This window comes from Tachysurus fulvidraco, chromosome 1, assembly GCF_022655615.1.
Source record: "Tachysurus fulvidraco isolate hzauxx_2018 chromosome 1, HZAU_PFXX_2.0, whole genome shotgun sequence".
Lineage (NCBI taxonomy): Eukaryota > Metazoa > Chordata > Actinopteri > Siluriformes > Bagridae > Tachysurus > Tachysurus fulvidraco.
In genome coordinates, this window is record NC_062518.1 from 9,696,766 (window position 1) to 9,722,076 (window position 25,311).

General features: G+C 37.8%; 2 protein-coding genes across 5 annotated transcripts; both read right to left on the reverse strand.

The window, feature by feature from the left end:
• Positions 1 to 20: 20 nt before the first annotated feature.
• ttc17 (tetratricopeptide repeat domain 17) lies at positions 21 to 16,165 on the reverse strand. 2 transcript variants are annotated; one of them, XM_027137109.2, is made up of 25 exons: positions 15,920 to 16,165; positions 15,322 to 15,411; positions 14,264 to 14,433; positions 14,052 to 14,163; positions 13,526 to 13,657; positions 13,301 to 13,410; positions 12,610 to 12,757; positions 12,370 to 12,509; positions 11,534 to 11,694; positions 11,217 to 11,329; positions 10,290 to 10,436; positions 9,990 to 10,105; positions 9,453 to 9,606; positions 8,592 to 8,663; positions 8,142 to 8,366; positions 6,073 to 6,259; positions 4,862 to 4,987; positions 4,487 to 4,743; positions 4,079 to 4,235; positions 3,872 to 3,992; positions 3,308 to 3,467; positions 3,020 to 3,103; positions 2,518 to 2,637; positions 1,777 to 1,920; positions 21 to 1,689 (listed from the first exon to the last, which is right to left on the reverse strand). In XM_027137109.2, exons 1-25 carry the CDS (start codon positions 16,091 to 16,093, stop codon positions 1,558 to 1,560), a joined length of 3,552 nt encoding a protein of 1,183 aa, XP_026992910.1. In that variant the 5' UTR covers positions 16,094 to 16,165; the 3' UTR covers positions 21 to 1,557. The 2 variants fall into 2 exon arrangements, with proteins under 2 accessions (XP_026992910.1, XP_047675461.1); XM_047819505.1 differs by lacking the exons at positions 15,322 to 15,411; positions 15,920 to 16,165 and having other exon boundaries at positions 14,248 to 14,371.
• A 1,521-nt stretch (positions 16,166 to 17,686) lies between these two features.
• prc1b (protein regulator of cytokinesis 1b) lies at positions 17,687 to 24,981 on the reverse strand. Of its 3 annotated transcripts, XM_027136940.2 has the most exons (15): positions 24,822 to 24,981; positions 24,357 to 24,489; positions 23,232 to 23,354; positions 22,704 to 22,937; positions 22,403 to 22,573; positions 22,170 to 22,319; positions 21,934 to 22,081; positions 21,720 to 21,856; positions 21,493 to 21,588; positions 21,237 to 21,383; positions 20,180 to 20,290; positions 19,890 to 20,003; positions 19,616 to 19,789; positions 18,725 to 18,756; positions 17,687 to 18,167 (listed from the first exon to the last, which is right to left on the reverse strand). In XM_027136940.2, exons 1-15 carry the CDS (start codon positions 24,830 to 24,832, stop codon positions 18,119 to 18,121), a joined length of 1,830 nt encoding a protein of 609 aa, XP_026992741.2. In that variant the 5' UTR covers positions 24,833 to 24,981; the 3' UTR covers positions 17,687 to 18,118. The 3 variants fall into 3 exon arrangements, with proteins under 3 accessions (XP_026992741.2, XP_047666931.1, XP_026992742.2); XM_047810975.1 differs by lacking the exon at positions 19,890 to 20,003; XM_027136941.2 differs by lacking the exon at positions 18,725 to 18,756.
• Between the last annotated feature and the right edge of the window lie 330 nt (positions 24,982 to 25,311).

The window sequence follows — 25,311 nt, forward strand, 5'->3', positions numbered from 1 at the left end:
AGAAAAAACAAAGTCCAAACTTGTCCTTAAAAGAATTTTATTCGCTTATCCCCCTTGAGGATGATCTTAAACCTTCCACCACAGGATTCAGTTTAAAAAATACATATTCTATCTGTCTTTCTGAATTAAAATTGCTGTTTCAGGTTCACCTTAACCACTTGTGATGAAGAATATTAATGTTATCATCATCATCATCATCAACAGTGTGTGTTTATTAGTGGATTAAGACCAGTAACATTATTTGCTGAACAGAGAGAAGTCATGGAAGGCTGCATTACATTTTACAAACACAGATGTGTGTGTGTGTTGTGGTGTGTTGTGCGTGTTGTGTTGTGCGTGTGCACGTGTAGAGTTTGAGCAAACATTTGTCATGAATTCCAAGAATGAGTTTGACTAAAAACAACAAGAAAAAAAAAGGTCAGACATAATAAAAATGAAACACATTAAGACAGCAGTGTATGAAAACGTTATATTGTACTTAAAAATGATTGGCACTGTAAATGGAGATGAATTTGGAATGGACCTGTTATAGATTACTGATGTTCCTTAAAACTGTTGTAGTGTATAATAGTGTATCTACAGTCACACTGAAAAGAATATAGACCAAAATCTACATCCAGAGACAATGTTTTCTCAGTCAGCAGAACAATTAAAACACTTAAAAAAAAATCTGCCATTATCAGGTTGGTTAAGATCCATCAGAATTACCTTATTCAGTGAAGCAATGAAAAAAATATAAAACTAAATATGACTTTAATGGCTGATTCAAGTACAATACACTAATGGTTTAGTGTCTGATTTAATCTTCCTTGTATTCTGACAATATAAAAACTAACCTTAAAAACACTATGTTCTATGACGTACATGTTCATCATTACGCTGTGGTTTGTCAATCAAATAGGGCCTTTATTGACCTTATTTCTCTTCCGGGACTGATATATTTACTGTGCATATTATACTTCAGAAATCTACTATTTAGTATTTGGTCATAAATAGACTTCGTGTCATGACGGTGTTGGAACATTCTGAAAATTTTGTGAATCATAGAACGCTTCCGGCTGTAGTTAATACATCAGAAGTGGTTTCTTCATGGCATACAAATCTGAATATTTCTCGAACCATCATAATAATACCTGAATTTGTCCATGCTATGTTCGGGAGTGGAGTTGTATCGAGCAAACATCTGGCTGACTTTCAAATTTTGTCAGTTTTAGAAAAGAAAAAAGAGAAAAGCAAACAACCTGTATTAAAAAAAACCTACAAAAAAAAACCTGACACCATAAAATAAATAAATAAAAAAGTTCTACCGATCTATTAATTACAGCAACCTTTTCTGTAACATTGGAAACCAAGATTCTTTTCAAAAACCGCTCTGTTTAACTGAACCGCTGATGATATGTGGCAAAAATAAACACTGATAGAGCTAAAGCCTTCCCCACTTCTCTATTTAAATAGAGCTGTATGTATGTGTGTGCATATATGTGCCACTGTGTGTGTGTGTGTGTGTGTGTGTGTGTGTGTGTGTGCGTGTGTGTGTGTGTGTGTGTGTGTGTGTCTTTATGGAGCTCGCCTGTCCCTCTTAGTCAGAAGGTAGCATTGAATGGTACGAAGACGGTCTTTGGCAGGTCCAAACTCTGGCTGGAGCTTTAGAGTGGATTCATACCAGTGCATTGCTTTTTCAAACTCTTCCTGTAGAACAGAGCAGAGCAGAAGGGTGAGGAAGATGAAGAAGAAATGCAGCTTTTCTTTCAATGATGGTCAAGTGAAAGACCTCACCATTGCTATGTATACATTAGCGAGGGTAAAATGGTTTACGACGAAATGAGGAGCGATCTCTACAGCCATGCGAGCCACGGTGAGTGCGTCCTCCCACAGACGGGCGTTCTGGAAGATGTTAGCCAGGCTGATTAGTGGAACATCCTGCAGGAAGAAAGACAACATCAGGTGTTTATTAAAATCTGGAACAGCCCTATTTAAAAGGATTTAAACTCGAGCACACTTAGTACTTGCACAGTGACTTATATGAAAATTATAATAAATACATTCATCCTAACTACTACTGGTGTCAGTTACATTTTTGATTAATCATATGCACAATCATTTAAAGAAGAAATTTGGTGTTCATAAAAAGTCCTGTTAAAAAAAAGAAAGAAAAAAAAAGAAGCAAGCTTGATCCTCACATTCTGGCGAGTGTGTAAGGAGATAAACACAAATCTTGAATCATATAATTTGCATGGATTGCACTTTTATATACGGAATATACTGTAAAAAATCTATTTGCATGTTTTACAGAAATTAATGCAACCAAACACCCATAGGTTAAGATAAAAAGTTAATTCAGTTATGACAAGTGGAATCTTGCCATATAAACAGAGTACTTGGAGTTCTTTGACCTAACAATTATTTAGTTCTTTAGCCATAAAACTGTTCAAAAGTTGGAGCAGAGGCTGAGGAGACACCAGATAGTCACAAGAGAAAACCTGTTTATTACTTAATGTTTGATTAGTCCGTTGGTACCTTCATGTGGTGAGGTGCAGAGTTTAGAGCCTGACGCAGACAGTCGATGGCCTTCCTCCCCTGACCCTTCACTCTCCAGTACAGAGCCGACATACTGGATAGAACCCATGAGGTCTGGTTCTAATGGATGAGGCCAAAGACAGCATACAATAATAAGTATACACAAGATAATTACATCAAACATTTTTATCCTTCCTAAACACCAAACTAAATCTCCTTGCTACTAAAATTTGCAAATCAAACAAGGTTTATTAAATGTAGTGCACTTCCACCTGCCTTGTGGGCTAGGTAATAAATTTATTATCTCCCCATCTCTGCTAAACAGGTCTTAGCTACAATATATTTTTTATATTTGAGTATATTAATACATTTGTGGTTTCATTTTTAAGCTAAAATATTGCTATAGTGCTTTACATTAAAAATAATTAAGCCAAAATAAACACATGGTGTAACTTATGTACTGGGAAAGGCCAATTCTAAGACCAACCATCCCCGACTATACCTTTTCCAAGACTTTGGCCAAGCGGGTCCCCACTTGCTCAAAGGGCTGCGGCGAAAATTTATCCTTTCCCAAATTTTGAAGCACCTGAGTGAGACACACACAGTAAGGTAGGTGATTGAGTGATAGACTGCTAGTAAGAGACCGCATGCAGTAACCTGAATTCCACACACACACACACACACACACACACACACACACACACACACACACACACACACACACACACACACACACACACACACACACACACACACACACACACACACACACACACACACACACACACACCTCTTTGAGCTGACTCTCTCCAGTATAGTGGATGCTGCCACGGTTTGCCACTCCCCCCAGATGGTCTAGTGTGTGCATGCTGGCAGCCAGATTAGCATTGCACACCGGTTCTGCTGCAGGCTCCTGCAGTGGAGTGGCAAAGTCTATATGTTCTGTGATGCTACACAGAGAACATGGAGCAAATAAAGAAGACAAAGTTTATAAGCAAAGGACATACGTACATTACTGGAGTTCTGACATTGGAGGAAAAAATGCCCTCCAATATACTTTATGGGTGTTAATAACATAATATACATAATCACTTAATATACATAATCACTTACTGCTCAGGTTTGCCAAATCTGTATACTATAGAAAGTAACCACTGGAACAGATTCTGAGTCTACTACATAAATCCTGTACTGTATGTGTATACCTGTCGTCAGTGATTAGTCCAGACAGTATCTTATTTGTTGCAACATGTGCTTAAGCAAAATTTCAATTTTGGTAAACCTATAGACAGTTTTCGGTGAAAACACCATAAAAGATATGAATGTGTACATTAAATTCGATAAATAAGCATACTCAATATTTTTGGCAGACACAGCCAGCCAGGTGCTTGCAACAGTAGTGAGGTCTACACGTCGTGTGCGCTGACACTCCTCTGGTCCTGGCCAACCCAGACTGCTATAGTCCTTCCACCGTTCTAGAAAACACACAGCTGTCGTTAAAACACACAGTTGTACATAATACTGCACGTGAAAGAAAGCAGTCGGTTCATTAGGCAAGAACCTGATGGTCCAGGGGAGGGAATGGTGGGGCCGCTGATCTCCAGGATGGAGTTTGCAGCTGAGGAGTCGCTCTGAGAGGAATCCTCTTCACCTGCCCAACTCTCAGAAACATCGGCCTCGGACTTGGGCTTTCTCATTCGCTTCACCTGGAATGTGATCTGGAAATCCAGAACAATAAATAAAAGCTTACAGTGAATAGATTTTCTACAGTGTTTAGTATACATAGGACATTCATTTTCAGAAGAACAAAAAAAAAAAAAAAAAAAAAAAAGCAAACTACTGTAAATATATAAAAATAACAGAAAGATAAACTAACTTCTTTGGAACCACAAGAGCCTAACAAACTACAGAGATGTTGTTTCCTGACACAAACTACAGAGATGTTGTTTCCTGACAGTCAAGAGCTTACCCATTCTGCTCCATCATCATCCTCACAGTTCCCGAAGCAGGCACTGTCGCTATTGGCCCCCATCACCTTGTCGTTTTTTAAAACACGGATCCCTCGTAGGTCTCCGCGCTTCCCACTCACATCCAGCGCTCCCTCAAATGCTCCCATCAGCTCCTCATGCAACTGCCACTGCTCTTCTCCTTCCAAACCTCCTTTTTTATCTTCCCCTTGTTCCTGCTGGCCCACCTCTCCTGAGCCATTACTGTCCACCACCACCTCTACAGAGTTGGAGAGAGAGAGAGAGAGAGACAAGGGAACAAAAATGAGTGAAAGAGAAAGTAAGTGATTTTGTGATGCTCGATAATGGCTCAAATATGAGACAAACTAAATACATACTCTCAAACAGGAGTGAGTCCTTTAATGCAGATCCAGGCATGGCGTCCGTGGTTCCCTTTTCTTGCCTTTCCTCGGCTTCCCAATCCTCCACCTCAATGTCATCTACTCTCTCACAACCTGAACCATCTGCACACCAAACACACTGTATATTCTTACACTAACTTCATTACAGCTTTGTTACTACATGTCCATAATACACTGAGACAACTGCTTCAAAAAATATGACAATGAATTCTAAGCGATGATTTCAGGATTTCTTCTCTTTGCCTTTAGTAAATTGATATTTTGAATGGCCAAATATAAATGAGAACAGTTTGAGGATTAACCTGCTATGGTGAGTTTATCTTAATGGAAGCCATGAAGGCTATTATTTTAAGCAGGAACAATACTATTCTTTAAGTTCTTTTTTCGTATTAGCTGCACTTGATTCCACTATATGCCAATCACAGGAAAGTTTGCAAAAGCAAAACGTCACACGGGGAGAGATGAAACTTGAGATAAACCACAAATCCACTCAAGTCTACAGCAGTATATTAATACCTAAATCAATAGCACTGCATGTGTCTCCCTCAAATTTGGAGAGGACAATGAATTCATTTTTCTCTGCAGAATAAACCAGCCTCTAAATAAAAGTTTAAGCTATTTTCAGCCTGTTGAATTATTGAGTGCAAGATTTCTCCACTTCAAAGCCCTTTGGCTTGATGGGGAACAGCGTCAGGGGAAAGGAGTGCTGAACTACAGGGGATGCAAAGGAAAGAAAAAGAAGGAAGAAAAAAAAAGAAAAAAAAGGAGTGGGAGGTGGAAGAGAAGGCAAACCCAGAATAGAAAATGCAGTGGAGAGAGAGCTAAAAACAGATGAGAGATTACAGTCACTGAGCTATTAAAAGACCTCGACCCACAACACATCCGAGGCTGAAACACAAGGGATTAGAGCAAAGAGACTGCAAGACAGGGAAAAGTGGATGGTGCAATATGGTAGCAGTCTGGGCTAAACTCAGGTTAATATAAACTTCACCTTTGAGCACGGCAAGATTTATAAAAGCTAATACGCTACTAACAGAAGCGTATTAACAATATTGGAAGATTAAGTGTATATTTAAAGTTTTTCTCTGACTGAATGATATAATGAACATGTATTAATTGGCATTTATTAAATTATTGTCTATTTTTGAGCAATGTAATTAGCAGCCATTAGTGGCAACAGAACTCACGCTGACAGGTCTGGTGCTGGAGCTTGTAGAGAAAAGGGTAGAACTGCAGGCAGCGCAGCAGAGGCAGGCTAGCATGACACTGGCTACAGCTGCCACTCAGAGACAGGACGTGTCGGAACAGGGTCAATGCACCAGTCAGGTTCCCTCGAGAGAGCTGAACACTCACCATGCTCAGCAGAGTGTGAGGCTTAATGAAACGAGTGATTAGGAAAGTCAGTAAAATATACAATGACACTGGACAGTCAGTTTCTTCATTTAATTATTGAGAAATATGTTCCAGAATTACATATCTGTGACTTGCAGAAGTATGTGAACCTTAGATTTCAGTATCTGTAAAGTAAAGTGTCCGCTAACTGTTGCTCAGTCAAGGTCTTATCTCATTCTTTAGTACAGAACAGCTTCAACACTCGGATTTTGATGGGTGTCCCTCACATGAACTGCTTGCTTCAGGTCCTTCCACTAATTTTCTTTTGGATTAAGCTCAGGACTTTGACTTGGAAATTCAAAAATATTATCTTTGTTCAGTATCAATATCATTCTTTGGTGCACAGATGGATGCTTGGGCTTGTTGTCTTGGTGTATGACCTATTTTCTGTTGAGATTCAGTTCAAGGACAGATGTCCTGCAATTTTCCATTAGTATTCACTGGTATCATTATGAATTCATTGTTCCATTAATGATGGCAAGCTATCCTGGCCCAGATGCAGAAATACAAGCCCAAAGCATGATACTACCACCACCATGTTCCACAGAAGGTATAAGGTTCTTATGGTGGAATTCAGTATTTTCTGTTCTCCAAAAATAATATCTCATTTTAAAACAAAGTGTTATTTTGGTCTCAGTCCTACACAGATTATTATTACAATAGTCCTCTGGCTTGTCCACATGATCTTTAGCAAACTTCATGGGCAGCAGTGTTCTTTTGGGAGAGTAGCGGCTTTTACCTTGCAACTCTGAAGTGCACACCGAGGCATGAACATTAACATTAGCCAAAGTAAAGAGGGCCTTTAGTTGCTTAGAAGTTACCCTCTATTCCTTTCTGACCCAACAGTCTATTACATGTCTGCTTTTGGAGTGATCTTTGTTGGTTGACTGCTAGGGAGAGTAGCATTCCTCCATGTGTACAGAATCTGTCTGACTATAGATTTGTGGAGTCCAAACTCTTTCAATATGATTTTGTAACCTTTTCCAGCCTGATGAGCAACATCAACTTTTTCTGAAGGCCTCAGAAATCTCCCTGGTTTTTGCCATGGTCCACTTCCATGAACACTCACAGATATATAATATTGGAACATTTTCCTGAATAAAAAAAAAAATTATAAAGTATAATATATTTGACTGATCTGTTTGATTGGGTTCACTTTGTCTGCTTTTGGGACTTGTGTTCAAATCTGATAATGTTTTGGGTCATTTTTATTCAGAAATATAGACATTTCTAAAAGGTTCACAAACTTTCAAGCGACACTGTATATATAGTCACAATCATATATTATTACAGAAGTTTAGTAATAATTTAATTATACTGTAGTATATACTATTGCAATTTACTTCAAAAATAATACTGTGATCATTTTGTTTTGTGACAACAATATACAGTAATTTGCTAAAATAAAAAATGGTGGTATCGCTGATAATCATAGTGAGAACCTATTAATCACTGTAAATGAAATTTGACAGTTTTGTTGTTTACCATAAGTAGATTGGGTGCTAAATATAGAAAAAGTCATTTCTTTCAATGGATGAATTGGAAGCAAATCTTTAAATGGCATTTTATCACTTGTAAAAGTATTAACTGGAGGCAAAAATGAATAATATACCTATATGATATACAAAAATATTAGATTTTTTCCATGCAAGTGAAGAAAACATCATTTTCAGAACAAATTCTATGCTAGAAAATATCAGAATATTGAAGCTATTGTTAGGTAAAACGTTACATAATTCTCCCTCACTTACTAAGCACTATAAAGCATGTGTGTGTAAATAACTACATGAAAGTTGCTGTAGAAAACTGCAGGTCACTTATTTTAGTGCTATCCCATGGAAATAAGGGGATTCATCTTGTGTACCTCTGAGGCGTTGATCTCCATGGCCTGCTGCAGGAGCTCCTGGGCTACATGGTGGAGGCCGTAGTGGAGCAGCAGGTTGGCTGTGTTGACTAAGGGCACATTTTTGTGCTGAGGTGGAGCTGAGTGCAGGGCCTGGCACAGACACTGCAGAGCTCGCGTACCGTTTCCCTGAGCTCTCCAAAAGAGCCCCGCCTCATTCTGAACCAGCCACCGTGGTACACTCATCTACAAGCACAGAGAGCAAAAATCTACTATAGTACAGATTCCTGCATTCGTCCTGATTCAGCTCGTCTTAAAATAGTTAGCCTAGATATTTCTGGAGCTGTTTCTTTTCTAGAGAAGTAATTTGCTGTCCAATCAGTATTTGTCCCAAGCACCTGCTAATGTGGAACAAAAATGAGGACATGACAAGACAGTTTATCATCACTACAAGCAGTCGTTCGTCTTTACCTTCTCCAGAGTACTTGCTATCATTGCACCCATTTGTTCCATGGTCCAACCTTCACTACGCTTCAGCAATACCTGCATAGCAACAAACACACACATGCATGCAAAATCATGTGTTTTACTTTAACACTTAATTCACCTGTAAAACCTCACTTGTAGAGGGCTCCGTTTTGTGTTGTGGAATATGTAAATATAACAGTAGGACATTTCTTACAACCTTTAATAAGGTTTTTTTTTTTTTACTTCCCTCCTAATAAATATCCTTTCCAAAATACCTGAAAAAAAATTTAACATGACATGTTCAATGCAAAAGCTTATCATTTCTTTGCAAATGAAGTACAAAATGATAAAACAGCATATACAAAAAACTGGCTCCAATTAATTCCTTAAACAAATCCTGTGGCACAGGTAGACAGTTGTCTACCAAAACCTCTACTCCCAATTCAACTATTATGTTTAGTGACATATGGTTTTGTTATTTTTACTTATTGATATTTTAGAACCGCTGATAAAGTGAAAGTGACGTGACATACAGCTAAGTACGGTGACTCATACTCAGAATACTTTCTCTGCATTTAACCCATCCAAAGTGCACACACACACAGCAGTGAACCCACACACCGTGAACACACACCCGGAGCAGTGGGCAGACCTTTATGCTGCGATGCCCGGGGAGCAGTTGGGGGGGTTCGGTGCCTTGCTCAAGGGCACCTCAGTCGTGGTATTGCCGGCCCGAGACTTGAACCCACAACCTTAGGGTTAGGGAGTCAAACTCCCCCACGACATGACTTGATAAAATCAGTAGGCTGTGGGCCAGTGTTTTGTATGCTTGTGTGTAAATAAAGAAAGAATGAACAATCAAACCTGAGTAGCGTACGGATCGGGCAGATGTTTCCCCTGCAAGGTCCAGGCTACAGAAGTCAGAGGGTCATCAGGCAAGGGTTGAGCTTCCATACTGCAATCTGGAGTCTCGAGAGAGACAGGGGGACTCCCGTTCACATACAGGCTACTCTTTCCCCTGAACAAAGCAAGACACAGAAAGCTCGAGTATGAGTTGGTTCATGTTTCAGAATGTAAGATGCTCAATAATAAAAACTAGAAATCCTAATATTTAAAAATCTGGCAAGTCAAGGCACACAGCAATACACAAGGTTTACAGAACGAAAGTGAGATCTGTCCTGCATCAGATGTGGTTATGTGCTACGTATAGAGTCAGGAAACGTATACAGTCAGAAAAACTGTATAATACAATTATCAAATATAACAAATATCACCTAGACATTCTAGAGGCTCCTTAAGGGAAAAAAAGTAAATGCGGTAAATAAAAAGCTGTGAAAGTGTGTGAAATGTTCATATAAAGGTTTATGTATTATTGAGTGAGAGTGCATTTATCTGTCACACCTGAGGCCATGACTCTCTGGGGGAAGAAAGAAGGTGGGCAGCAGGTTAGCAGAGGGAACGGTGGGAAAACGCTGAGCGCAGTCTGAACTTCTCGGCCACAGCATGCTATGGGTTTCCTATTTAACATGGAAAAACTTCAGGTTTTTGAGCTCTAGAATACCTGGAGCACATATCCCAATACCAGTGAACATGCTCCACAAATGCACTATTACACTCAGTGGAATACTGGAACACAGAGCATAAACAAGATAAATGTGCATTCAGATGTTTGTATACAGAGAGCAGGAGACAAAATCTTACAGCACTAGAGGATGATTCCTTGTCCCAGTGTGCTGCTGGTATGTCTCCTCCAGACACAGTGGAGTAAGGCTGTGGGCTCTGACTCTCGTTCACATTCAGCTCCGACACCAGAGCTACGGTGCCGGCTACGGACACCTCCTCGCCAAACTGCACATGTACGCACAATAAACACAGACAACAGTCACTAAGATACATCTCATATTTACAAGGTTTTTACAGGTTTGGTTCCTGTTGTATAAAAAGCTAGACTAGTCAAACTGGCACCAACAACCATGCCACACAGTCAACCTGACTGAGATCACACCCCATCATTATCTGAAGCTTGACATTGTTATCTGAATGACTTTATGTACTGCGCTGCTGCCAAATGATTGGTTCATTGATAAATTAGCAGGAGTACGTGTCTTCCTATTAAAACAGCCGATAAGTATGTATTTGTTTATATTGCTTCATATTTTTACATGACAATTAGATGCCCATATCTAGAGTGACTGACATTTTTATACAAGCGAGTAATTGAGGGTTAAGGGCCTTGCACAAGGGCCCAGCAGTTGCAGTTTGGTGGACCTGGGATTCAAACTCGTGCCCTTCTGATCGGTAGTCCAACATCCTAACCACTAAGCTACCACATTTATACAGTCTTAGTATGTCATTAGACCGAGTAGATATAGACAAAATTCTCTGTAAAAAAAAAAAAAAACCTTAATTCATATACTGTACATATGTGTGAAGTCATACTGTCTGTAGGGCATTGAAAATTTAAGAATTAAAAATTTATTACTGAAAATAGATTTTAGTGCCTCGACTGAACATTCCGAGCCGTCACGATCATAAACTGCATTTAAAATTCCTTTATAAAGAAGTTCATCTCAAAGCTGTGGCACATATTTGAGCACTGCTGTGTGAAACAGGTCTGCTCAGTCTAACCTGGATATAGTGCACGTTCTCAAACAGATCTCCTCGATGATAACGGACAGGTAAGTCAAATGGACAGAACAGACTGTACTGCTGCTGACCTAGACGACACATCTGGTGGTTACCTGACCAAAAAAAAAAAATCATTTGTTATTGTTGCTGTGGGACTGTATAATCAGTAATTGCTGTATAATCAGGATACATCTGACACACCTACATCACCAAACTACCTATTGTTTATTGAGGTCACTGCATAACATTACTCATCCAAATACTTGTGTGGGTACGTATCTGAACCACGCCAATGGCTCACTGGTAGTCTGTCTCACCAAGCTGTGCCTCTTTGGCCATCTGTGTCTCATGGATGATGTTGCGTAGAATCTGTTCCTCCTGGATCAACTTGTGCTTGTCTAGCGTGCTCTGCTGCCGCAGGTAATGGTCATGCTGCTTCTGGTACTCTTTTAATTCATTCAGAGTACGCTGAAGAGACCTGCAAAATAAAACATAGCAGTCACACTAGCTCCGACACACAACACAGAGTGCAACACTAATTTCCCCTTGGCATTCATAAAGTGTTACCTCATCTTTTCTGATTGTTATGTGATTTCAAACCTAGTTGTCCAAAAACACTTTATCTGGTGTTAGAGACAAAAAAAATCTGATCCAATTTCTATAGTTAGAGACCAAAAAAATCTGATCCGTATTTCAAACAGTTTTATAGCCAAACTGTTATGTAAGCCGATATCGAAGTATACTAATAACACATATGTTCCCCAAGGATTATAGTTTTAAGCATTCGTTTGGCATTAAGAACATAGTAACAATCCAAAGCCAATTCAGCATCCACATGCAGCAAAAATTGTCAGGAACATGGAGGTTAAATGTATCTGGTAAAGAAATGATAATTTTCTCCTCAAAACATTTGTTTAATCATCCAATATGCTGGTTGTGTAAATAATTAAAGTTGCTTAAATGGACATCGTGGTGATTAAATAACACCACCACTAATCCTAACATCACCTGCCCATAAACTTCGTTTATTTTGCCACTGAAACAAAGATTGCTTAAATAAAATTTATGCTGAGAGTCTATGGAAATGTCTGACTGGAACAGCTCTTTATAGAACCCATGTCATAGAGCATACCCCCCCCCCCCCCCCCCTTACCGGTGCTGAGCCTCGAGCCGCTGCTCGAGCTTCTGCTGACAAAGGACAGCGTGTTTCCTCCTCAGAGCCTGCTCAAAGCCTGGCTGAGCCTGCAGAGCCTGCTCATAGCAGAGCACCGAGTGATTGTATTCCCCCAACATCTGATACAGAAAGACAAACATGTTCAGAAAGCAGCCAATCAAAGCTTTTACATGTGGCCACCATTAAAGAGTTACTCTTGCTGAGGTATTTGGCACTCACGGCGTAGATGTTGCCAAGTGTGTAGTGGCTGGTAAATATATCAGTAGTGTGGTCCAGGGCAGCGTGAGCCAAGATGGCGGCATCTGCTGAGAAGTGCGCTCGATGCAGAATATTTGCCAAGTTGACTAGGGCTACATCCTTGTGCTGCCTATTAAAAGAAAAAGTACAGTATGCAGACACATGCAAATTTAAGTCAAATGATGAAGGACGTGACCACATCAGTGTGTCACTGAAGGGCAAAAACAATGAGCTGTACACGGCCTGGTTTAAACTGTAATAGTTCAGTTGAATATGAATTCTTGAGCTTGCTGAGTAGTGAAATGTGTAACCTAAATGTGGGCTTTAAAAGTAAAGTGGACTGTTAAATTGTGGCAGCAGAGAAAATGTCTCATTAAAGGTCTATCATGACAGGCTTAAAAAGGGCTGTGGAACTGATGGAAATAGCTGATGAACTGCAGTCTCCTGTATCCGTATTACTTAATACACATGCTGAAGAATTGACATTGATTTTGTACTTTTTCCTCCAGCTCCAAACTCATTGGTGTGTCATTTCTTTAGGCAGAACATTGATACCTATATACCTATTGTCATGTCTTGCACAAGCCTTGATCATGCCGTTTTATGAAGAAAACCGGTCCAATAATCTTAAAAGACTGCTGTAATCATACAGCGATTTGGGGTATGCTTGTACCTGGGAGAGAAGTGAAGAGCACGAATGACACAATCCACAGCTCTCCTTGGCTCATTCTTCATACGCCAGTAGAAGGAGGCCAGATTGTAAAGCACCCAGGAGGAGGAATTCTAAACAAAAATAAATATTTTATATATATATATTTACACATACACACATCTAAATAAACACATACAAAATAAAACGTGTCTGTTATTATTATTCTGTACACTGTCATATGCTCACCCTCAGAAGACCCTGTTGTATTCTATGGCCAACCTCATCCATGCGATGACCCAATTTTTGGGATAAAGTATTGAAGATCGGGTCATCCTTTGACAGCAAAGGTGATGTGAGGTTTACTTTCTCCTGCACACCCTGAAAACCAAACCAAGCAATGAAAAAATAAAACAGAAAACAACTCTACACAAAACAACTTGCATGTTAATAGTCGTAACTATTTTTTGTGCTTCAATATTATCCTAAATTTATTTTAAAATGAATTTCTGTGCTCGTTGATTTAGTTTAACAGTTTCCTATCAGAATGCCACTCGACTACACGCTCATGGGGACACCAGATTAAATGAATTCTCGAATCATCTTTACTTGAAGGAACCAATGCAGCAGCGCTTTAATCCCACATGCGAATTCAGGCAACGGCAAACTTTTCACTGGATTAATGAAAATACAGCGTCCACAAACACTTCAGTTGAAACATATTGTATACTTTTTAGGTTTCCTTTATGCAACACACAAATGAATAGAGCATTACCCTTAAATGTTGGTATGCATGAATACTGTATGGAAGCTCAAGAATTTCTGTACAGTCGGGCTTTTCCAGGTCTGAAGGTAAAGGTGAAGTGAAATCCATATAGTCTTCAGGACTGTAATGCACAAACACATTAAGCCAAAGAAAGATATATTACATTACAGCATCACAAACAAACCACCAGACAGCAAGAATACACCTTAGAGCTGCTTTACTTTATGCCTTTGCTCTCCAGCGATATAAAGGTGCCGTCATAGAGGTCCAGATCCCCGAGAGGAACTTTAGCCGTGACGCAGTCGGCATCTTCTTTATAGTGACGTTGTTCTAATCCAGTGTCACGGTCTTCATTTTCTTCAATATGAATTTTTTGAGCAACTAGCTGCTTCTATTAAGGGCAGAGAAGAACAAAAGAAACGGCAAGTAAGCATTAAATTGTAGAATGTTGGAGATTGTTTTTAATCAGCATGGAATGACATTCAGTGACCTCAGTATTATAAGGTTCCATGTGACATTTGGATCGAAATTGAATTAAGCACAATGAAGTCATCAAAAGAGATTAGTTGATTCTCCTACTTTTAGCTGTCCAAGTTCTACATAGACAGCTTGAGAACAATAAAAATTAAGTGTACAATTTGAGAATGAATAATGTTATGGCACTTTATGCTACATTCACATAAAGCAAACAGAGAACTATAATTTTCAGTGAGAGCTGGCAAAGAAAGTTTTGCTATTTTATTTGCGTAAAGTTAAATGCAAATGTGACTAGCGTGACTAGCAACGAGAGTGAAGACAGTAGAGAGCACGTGATCTGTGACAAAGACCACATGCTGTTTCTTCTTCATCTTGTATAATATGATGCACATATACAATGGTGTATTTTATACACACCCTCATCGGTGGAACGTCTAATTGTGGCTTGCGGCAATAAAATAAAAAACACACACCCCGGTAGTTTGTTGATATGTATTTACGTGTTTTTTTCCAGACTCATAATTTCAATAATTACTTTCCTAATGTCCGTAATCATATTTGACAAGAAGACCCCAATGAAAAAGGCAGATGAGTCACTGTCTTTAAAAAGGCCAGGGATAAAAGAGACAGTCTGTGTGAGACTTTTTATTTTGAGAGTATATCGATTTGAATGAACTTCAACATGTAGGTTTGGATTATAGAAGAAAATGTCCATTATCTGAAAATGACACTTTAGCTAGATAGAATCACACAAAAACTAAAGTCATGGTTTAGCCGGCAGATATTAAAGTCTGAACATCACCTCTAATTTTTTGAGGTAGTTGACCCGAGTCTCCTGTTGCATGAAAAGGACGAGATGATGTGGGTGTTTCAAGTTAAGCGGAGAATCCACCTGCAAACAAATGAGCACAAATCACTTTCAGAGAAGCTGGAAATGTGTAGATATTTTAAATACCAGGTCATTTTACAAGCTGAAACATATCACAATCACAATGTCACCAGGTTATGGACCATTAACTGGTCAGTGACATGAAGAGAGGTGTCAGAGATAGAAAAGTCAGAAGGAAATAGAACACAAATCTATACATCAGAAATGTAGAATGGAAATAAGATTAAAGGGTCCAATGTACCGAGTACTGAAAACGCCTGATTACTTGACCTCTGGGAAACCAAACCAAGACTCACTTCTTAATGCAGTGCAGCTGTCAGACAGAAGCTAACAGCTGTTTTAACATAATAACACAAGTCACATAAGCTGTTTGTAAGAATTAGCTTCAGGCTAAAGTAACACTGGACTCCCTAGCACATTACCTAGCAACCAAACTCGCCACCTCAGCCAAGTTAGATAAGAAACATGAAGCTAACGTTAGCTAAATAACCAAAACACAAACAGTTCGGACCTGTTGTTGGATTTTTCCGTCCTCTGTCACGACCCAGTGAGTCGTAGCTCGTCCAGGTTCGACTAAAAGAATGCAAATAATCATAATAAACATCTTTGCTCGGACAGACGCCTTCCATAATACACTAAAACAGACAGCGTCTTTCCCTAAGCTACGTCGCTGGACTTCCGCCATTTTTCTGACTAGCTTTCGGCGTAGTTTTTCTCCACCTGTATTCAAACAAGCCCCGCCTCCTGCACTAAAAGGAATACTATCAGTCGGAAAACGGGTAGAACCAAACGAACGAAAAAATCCCAAGAACTTACACGACCGTCTTCCGGTCGAGTGAATACTTTTGTTATCAATATAAAAGTCTTATCATTTATTTCAAAATAAAAGTTTGAAAACACGTTTTCATAAAGTATCACTATACGAAAATTAATTTAATTAAACACACACACACACACACACACACACACACACACACACACACACACACACAAACACATACATATATATATATATATATATATATATATATATATATATATATATATATATATATATATATATATATATATATACACACACATTCATACACACACATATATGTTTAATTATATATATATATATATATAAATTATTGGAATAACTCTACAAATAAATAAAATTTGTGTAAATGTATATCTGATTTATAAAAATGCCTACACAATATAATACATTTTATATAAATATGTTGTATAAAATAAAAATAAAATAAAATAAACTCTTTGTCTTTATGTGGAAAAAGATAGTTGAAAAAATGATAGTTTCCCCTTTATATCTGTATTTTTGCATTCTTGTTTTAATATTTAAGTAATGGTATTTAATTTGATTCCCATCTACTCTAATTATTTAAGAGTAGATGGGAATCAAATTAAATACCATTACTTAAATATTAAAACAAGAATGCAAAAATACAGATATAAAGGGGAAACTATCATTACAATTTGAAACTGCTTAAAAACAAACTGGAAACACATCAGTCACATGTTAAATTTTTTTTTTATCACTTTGTCAAATTGATCAAATTGTTTAACACATCTTGATGTGAATATAAAGAAATAAAAATTGTGTTGAACTGAAAAGTGAAACTGAAAATCATTTCTATCATCTCATAATCATCTTTTGAACTCAAATCCAAATGTCTTCAGTGTACAGCAAAGACAAAAGAATTGGACCGACTGTTCCAGTACTTTTGGAGGAGACAGTATATACTTTCAACATGTCAGATATTCCTAGTTGACCAGACAGGGAAGTGTTTGGAATTTTTTCACATTTTCTAGATTACTAATGGTTCAACTATACGTTACAAGTAATCTTCAATGCATCTCCTAAATTGTGCAAAATTCTTTGCCGTCAACTGCAAGAACTCTGAGCTTATTATTTAGCCTGAAGAGCTAAAAATCAGTTCCAGGTTCACCAGAATGAGAGCACACAAAGATTTGCAGAGAAAGCAAAGAAAGCAGATTTTCACTTTCCTTATTTCCTCCCAAAACATTCTTGAATCTCAATTGCTCCTAGATGAGTCACAGTGTGAGTTTGTTTATCCAAATGTATGTAAATACTTGCTGGTTGAAAAATTTACCTAGAACATCTAGCATAATGCAGTATTTAGTTTAATTAGATAAAAGGAAAAAAAATTAATGTAGCAATTTTTTTTATTGCGTACGTTGATGAAGAGTGAGTAATGTGCTGAAAAATATTTTAATGTAGTGAACCAGAGAATAAAAGTACAATGGACAAAAAAAACATGTAACGATATATTGTGCAAAACATTCATGATAGGCGTAGACTTTAAGGTACATTTGCTAATACTGCTGGTTACAGCCTAGAATCAATCATACACCCAATCACCATTCTACCGTAACTTACATTTAAAAATGTTACAGACTGAGCTGATTTGTTTTAATATTAACATATAATAACTATGGTTTTTTTCTTCATTAAAATTTGTATTAATCATATTAACAATAAAGATACAGATTCAAAAAAAATTAAATATACATAACCCTCATTTACATATAAAAAAGAAGTTCAGACATTGAAAAGGTGAACATTAAAGCTTTTAGTGAGCAGGTCATGCAGTGTTTCCATCGCCAGCTGTGACAGTTTTAGAGTATTTTACAGTATTCCTTCTGTGTGTGTATGTGAGTGATCATAGGTGTGTGATGGTTGAGTTCAAGACTTCTGGTGTGAACTTTGACTTTGAGGCTTTGGAGAGGTCTCTCTGTGGAAGAAAGATCAACAGGTCTGTTAGTACAATGACAATAATAATAATAATAATAATAATAATAATAATAATAATAATAATAATAATAATAATAGTTACAGGGATATTGGATGGCATCTAAGTAACAGCCAGCAGATTAAATTTAAAAATAGGTCAAAGATTTTACAAGGTGAAAAGAAGGGTCAAGATACACACGGTCTAAACATCTCAAAAAAAGGGTTAGAGGTCACACTGGGTGAAAGAGGGTGTGAGCAGCAGCTCAGCTACATGAGTAGACAAGGGTTCAAAAAGTAGTAGAAGCCTACCAAAGTCCATGAAAATAAAATAAAACGTTTCAAACGCACTACAGAATAATGTTCAAATGATTTTTTTATTATTAAACTAAGAGGTGATCCATTCTAGTATTGAATTTCTTTATGATTTACACAATAATTAGTCATAAAATCTCCTAACAAATTCACAGAGTTCAGCTCACAGGAAAACAAGTCGCTGAGCTGCAGCAAGTGTGTTAAAGTAAACATGCACTAATAATAAGTGTTAATATTTAAACAAACCTTGATGAACTGCATTCGATGTTGACTATTCCCTTTTAAAACAAATGTAAGAATTAACCAGGGATGAAGAACAATCCAACAAATAGATTTTAAGCCAATACAAATGGTCATATATTTTCAGAATTTTTTTTTAGATAATTCCTTAGTAAATAGTCTAATTTATGTCGAGGCTAATTTTGTCAGTTTCTCCTCTGAGGACAGGAATTTTCTTTACAAGCACCATTAGAGCTGAAATACCTACTGTGTCTTTTAATGCATCGAAAAGGGCAAAATATTTAGTGTAATCGTAGTTTATAGTTATAGTAATTATAGTTTCTTAAATGACAAACATAGAAAAAACAAACATCAGAATAGGAAGGGTTGGTCCCATGCTTGTTGCTGATTGGACACAACACACAACTATGAAAACAAAGCACTTTTTAAGTCTGTTTTTTTTTCTGACTACTGCTAATGCAATGTAATGTTGCATATTAATGCAATGTAAAGAGCATCTTTAGGATGCAAAACGCAGTAAATATAACTATATGCCTATTGGTGTTACACTGTTCAGTAAGGACACACCCTTTCAGTCTAAAGACAACGACATGTTTCTGTTCATGCTGTTGGTTTTCTGATTTGCTGTTGTGTTTTTTTTTTCAAAGCAGACTATTAAACTGTTTAGCAAAGCATTGTCTGGAAAATACAGTACTTTATTAAGAAATATACACCAGAAATATATTCAGCACATAAAATGAAAGTGGCCTTTTGAAACCAAGGCCACTTTCAATGAATCAATGACCTATTATGTTTCTAACTAACTCAATCTTCCATTGCTTTTTGAACCCCTTCTGCTCTTTGAGTAAACAGTGTTTGTTGTGATAAACAGGAATTACAAAATGAAGATCAAATTACCGCGAACTCAGAATATGTGCTGGCAACAGAGTTGATGCTGAAGTTACGTTGTGGGCTAGCTGGAGTCTTCAACACACCCCCTGTAGCGTAGGGAAGATGACAGACGTTCTCCTTGTTACGCTCTGCCAGTCCTTGAGGAGGTTTCCCTCGGATAGGGGTCTTCAAGGAATTACCCTGTTTTTGAGATAAAGATAAAAAACATCTGTCACTTATCTGCATAAAAGACAATACTTAATTTGCACCCAAGTCAAAAACGAATCAGCCCTGCACTAACCTTACTGGCTGATATTGGAGGGCGGGACACAGGTGAGTGGCAGACAGTTCCACAAAATACAGAGCGCATAGTGCTGTTAGAGGTGCCAGTGGCGGTGCTGGAGGTAGCGTTTAGCTGAAGAAAACGTAAAGAGAGTTAGTATAATACATGCGTTCATACAAATGAACGGAAAGTTAAGTTATAATGCAGTGATTAGCTAAAGCATTAAAGCATATGCATGTACATATAAAGCATTAAATATATGCATGATACAGACTGAAATCCAACTGAAATTATTTTAATATTTTTACCTTCCGTGTCTTGCAAGGGGTCATACTGCCCAAAAACCTTCGTTTAGCAGGAGACCGTACAGCAGTACCATACAGCATGTCCTCCTCTGTCTGTTTGCTCTTTTTTAATTGCTAACAAACAAAGATAGGAGACGTATGAATTTGAAGAATGACAAAAGTTCTCGTGAAGTAGTGGAATGGGAACAAAATGATTTGTTTTGTAACTTAAAATGTAACAGATGTTCATACTGCTTTGTAAACCAACCAGAAAGCACCACAGACAACAGTCTATAACTGAACACTGGTCCATTATTTTGTCCAGTGGACAAGACTTTCTAACCAGAGACATTAGCTGGATCATTCTCCAGCACCTTCCTTTGAGCCGTAAATTAAAGTATGTTTTTTTCTCACTCCGTCAGAATGTCCTGCTTTGACATGCACACACTCAGGCGAGTAGAGTAACCAAATTCTGCACAGGTTCTTGCTTACATACAGATATTATACTTTTCTATATTAGCCAGTGTATTTCACTGTTGTGCTAAATTTCATTTCATTAAATGTAGAAACTATGGACTGTACTCAGAGCTGGCAAATTATTCCTGTGACTTACGTTCAAAAGATATTTCAATTTTGACACAGGAAAAAATTGTTGTAATTGAGTCGGTACAGCTTGTCAGATGATAAATATTATAGGTGTATACAGGTTTCTAACTTTCAACATAGGTGTCCGAAATGGGATTTTTCAATATCATCTATACCACTGACTGCAAACACAAGCACTATCCTTTCAACCAGATTTAATACATGCTATAAAAATTAGAAATGATATGGCTTCCACCTTCATTATGCTGTATGTCTGCTTATAAAATAGCACTTGATGCAAAATTTTGCTTTTTTTAAATCTTATTTTTAACATTGGATACTTTAACTATATCAGTACTGATACAAGATACACCTTGATGAACTACAGTACGTTACTAAACACACATTTGTTAAAAGAATGAAATAAATTGGTAATATGAAGTGAAATTAAAATGAATTTAGTTACTCTTAACATTTTCTCTTAAGAAAGGCATACCCGTTCTTGTTTTTCCCGCTCCTTCTCCAGACGATGGAGATCCCACTGCTCAGAAACAAACTGCATGAACTTCTGACCCTGGACCAGAAACTCTCTGCCTTGTTCTTGCTCCCACTGCTCGATCTGGGCTTTCAGCTTCTTTTCCAGCTAAATGAGACATATTGAGGTGCATGAAGCTTTGTCTGTTCAGGCGTTATTTTAATCTTCTTGAACAAATGGCAATCAAAAATGCTTGGAGGTAAACAGCATCAATTACCTTTGGGAGGCCTTTGAGAAGATCCGATCTTTGTTTCTCCTCCTTTAAAAGGTTTCCTCCTCTGTTGGTAAATCTGGATGGATCTGTGGCTTTTTTCTTCAAATGGAATTATTAAATGAGTAAAATGAAACGATAACAGCAATAATCAGCCAAACCTATTCCCGATACAACTACTAATACTACTAATGATTATCATCAGCTTTCTATCTCTGGTTCATACAACTTACTTCAAGCTCCAAGAAAAGTGTCCAACTCTCCTCCCATTTGTGAACACCTTCAAAAAGTTCTTTATGATCTTCAAAATGCTGTTTCAGGCGCTGAAGCTCAGATTCGTGCAAGTTCAGAAGTTCTTCGCTAAAATGATCTGAAAAGAACTAATTATTTGACTTGGTACACACCAAAAGCATTTGCAGTGTATAAAAGAGAATTTCAGAAGTTTACCATCATAGTAAGGTAGAAAAGCTTGTCGCTGATCAGGGCTGTAGAAGCACTTATCCCAGAAAAACGTAAGTTCTTCTCGAACAGCCTTCGTAAGATCCTGAATATTTCTGAGCTTCAGTTCCTCAAGACGATTGACTTCAGCTTGCAACTGAGAACAAACAGAAGGCAAATTTGAATAAGCAAAAAATATGAAAGTATCAACCACATTTTCCAAGATGTTGTTAGGATCTACATACTGCTTCCATGTTCCTCTTCTTAGATGTGGTCATGTGCTCAGCAATAGCCTCTCGATCCTCCTGTGAGATGTGCAACCTGTCCCAAAGCTCCTGGATCTTTTCTCGATATGACTTACAGATGCGCTCGTTCTCAGCTTTCCTGCTCTCAAGCTGAAACAGTTGAATGTGTGAGCTTTTGTATTGTGTAGCACTTCAATGAAAAAGAACATTTGGGAAAACTATGCCACTCTTACCTGGTGGAGGAGGACCTTAAGGGACTCAAGGTTGTCTTGGGAGAGACAAAAAGCCTCTTCGTCCTCACAGACAATATCCTTTTCAAAACTAGTCTCAGGCAGTTGATCCAGATTGTCCATACAAAGTATTATCTTTGTCTTTAGCTCAACAAACTTTCTGTGTCTTTGCTCCTAAAAATAAATAAATAAATAAATAAATAAATAAATAAATAAATAAATAAATAAAGACAGTTAAAGGTACTTAAAAATATATAACTTTAAGATGTTACTACATTAGAGACAGATGATTGAAATCTTCCACCTTTTCTGCTGTCAGTTGTGCAATGTGCTGTTGGAAGTTTTCCAGTTGCTCCAGGGAAGGAACTGAACTTGCAGAGATTGAGAACGGCTCCAGGCAGAGAATGTCACAGAGGTCCTGATCCTGCTCTATGAGAGTTTTAAGTGTTTGCATTCTCTGTCCTTTCTGTTTCAACATAACCTCAAGAAAGGTTCGTATATCTTTCTCCTGTTGGAGCATTGTGTTTCCCCTCTCCTCCTAAAAACAGGTAAACAGACAACGTTACAAAAAGATTATCAGTAGACATGGACAAATCAGTAGCCCAGGCACCTGGGTTACAAATTTCATTAGGACAAAATCACTCTATACCAAGCACTAACTCTTGCCTTAGTATTAATGAAAATGCATCTAAGATATTTACACATGAGAAAGCAACTGTGTTGATCAATGAGTGTCTACCTTTCTACAGCTTTTGAGGCTCTGTGATATTAATGAGCCTGACTGTTGACAAGCAAGTTTGACTGGTTAGGGTCACAACACGCAATCACTTACCCGATACAGAGGAAGCTGCAGTTCCAAGCACACTTTATCCAGCTCTTTACGACAAGTCTCAATACTGGTCATTAAACGCTTTCTCAGACTCTCCTCTTCAGCAATCATCATGTCCAGAAGACCCTAATAGATACATTAACATTTATTCATTGGGCAGATACTTTCATCCAAAGCAACTTGAGCTCACAAACTTCTAATCAGTAGTCCAGAGCGTTACCGTTGAAACACTTACTTAATAGGTATATGTAAAAATAATAAAACAAATAAAAATAAATAAATAAAAGCCTTTTATTTTAACGTTAATTTATTAGAAACATTGGTTGCCAGTAAAGTACTGTAAACTCTATAGTAAACTGTAAAATATAATTACACTGAAATACTGTTATATTTAAATTAAGTTCTGTAAAATGACACATAACCTGGTATACATACTAAATTGGCTTATGTAGAAAACAATTGAGTTGAGAAATTAAGGGACTTGCGACAGTCTGGTCATGGTTAGACGCTAGAATGTGTGTATGGTTTAAAATGTTTGTCTTAAACCTTTAACCACTGAGCCACCACAACTACATCACAACACCGCAATTAACTTGCATTAACAGCCAAATTAGCTCGACTGAATGACTGCAATGAATCAGTGCAAGCTAGGTGAGCTGATTTGAAGTGGCTTATTGGATAAGGTTTCATGTCACAGATTTGTTGTTTGTTCAAATCCCAGCACCATAAAACAAATTAATTGGGTCATTGAGTTCACTTGTATCCTGCAATCTACCACATGTACCGAAGATTTTTACAGTGCTTTATTGGCAGCCTAGGTTCCAGGTAAATTACTGTTTAATCTGTAGTATATATTTATTACAATGTAATGCCATATGAATTCACAGATAAATTTACTTTATATTTGATTTTAGGAACATATCCCGGGGCGTGTGGCAGCCTAGCGGTTAATCGGAAGGTTGTGAGTTCGATCCCAGCTCCACCAAGCTGACGCTGTTGGGCCCCTGAGCAATGCCCTTAACCCTCAATTGCTCAGTTGTATAAAAAAACCGTAGATAATATAAGTCACTCCGGATATGACGCCGTCTGATAAATGCTGTACATGTGCAATATCCACTTCATACTCACTTTGATGTGACTTTTGACCACATTTGTTCTCTCAAGTCTCTGTTCCTCAGGGATGCCAATCTCCTCCCAGATGTCCTTTAGGTGGCACAGAGCTTTATTTAGACATGACACTGCCTCAGCAGCAAGCACCTCACTAAATACATAATAAAAACATGGACATGTGAACAAGGCAGAAAGGAATGACAAGTTTATATAGTTTTAGAGAGACAGCAAAATCAATGCAAAGACTTTAACACGCTAATCATGATTAAATGTTGCTTAAAAATGTCTCAAGAGATTTACAGTGATTGGTGCTATTAAGTCTGGTCATTGATCTGCCATATTAGCATATTAGTTAGCATATTAGCTAGTTAGCATATTATTATTACACATCAATTAACCTGTCATAAGCTAACCGTTAGCCATTCGTAGTTAAATAAATAAGTCTTATCGTTAAATTAACTCGAATATATGACCATTACTGACCTCTTCCTCATCGTAGGGCGCCAACAATGTAGGTTTTGATGGTTTGTTTAGTGGGTGGAAGACGTGTAGGATCTCAGCTTGGGTCTCGCGCAGCCGTTTCTGTTGATTCAAAATACGCATCGAAATAGCGCTACGGATCTCATTGGCCAGCGGAGGTGCGAAGTGCGCATGCGTGAGGGTAGGGCGTTAAAACTGGACTCGTTGAATTGATTACGTCAGAAACGGTCAGTCGTGTCTCGCGCGCCGCGGTGTCTTTGAGTGCACCGAGATGAATATAAATCTCTTAGACAACACAACACAAATCCAACTTGTTCTTTGAAAAATGTTGATGTAGAACAATTATGCAAACTAATCCCTATCATGCAGATTTAGTGATGTTAAAAAGAGTCCCTCAGGGTCAGATTTTTATATTAGATTCATTTTATAAACACTAATAAGTCTGAGTCTGATTCACTGCTGGGCTCCTTATTGTGTTGGGTTTCTGTGCTGT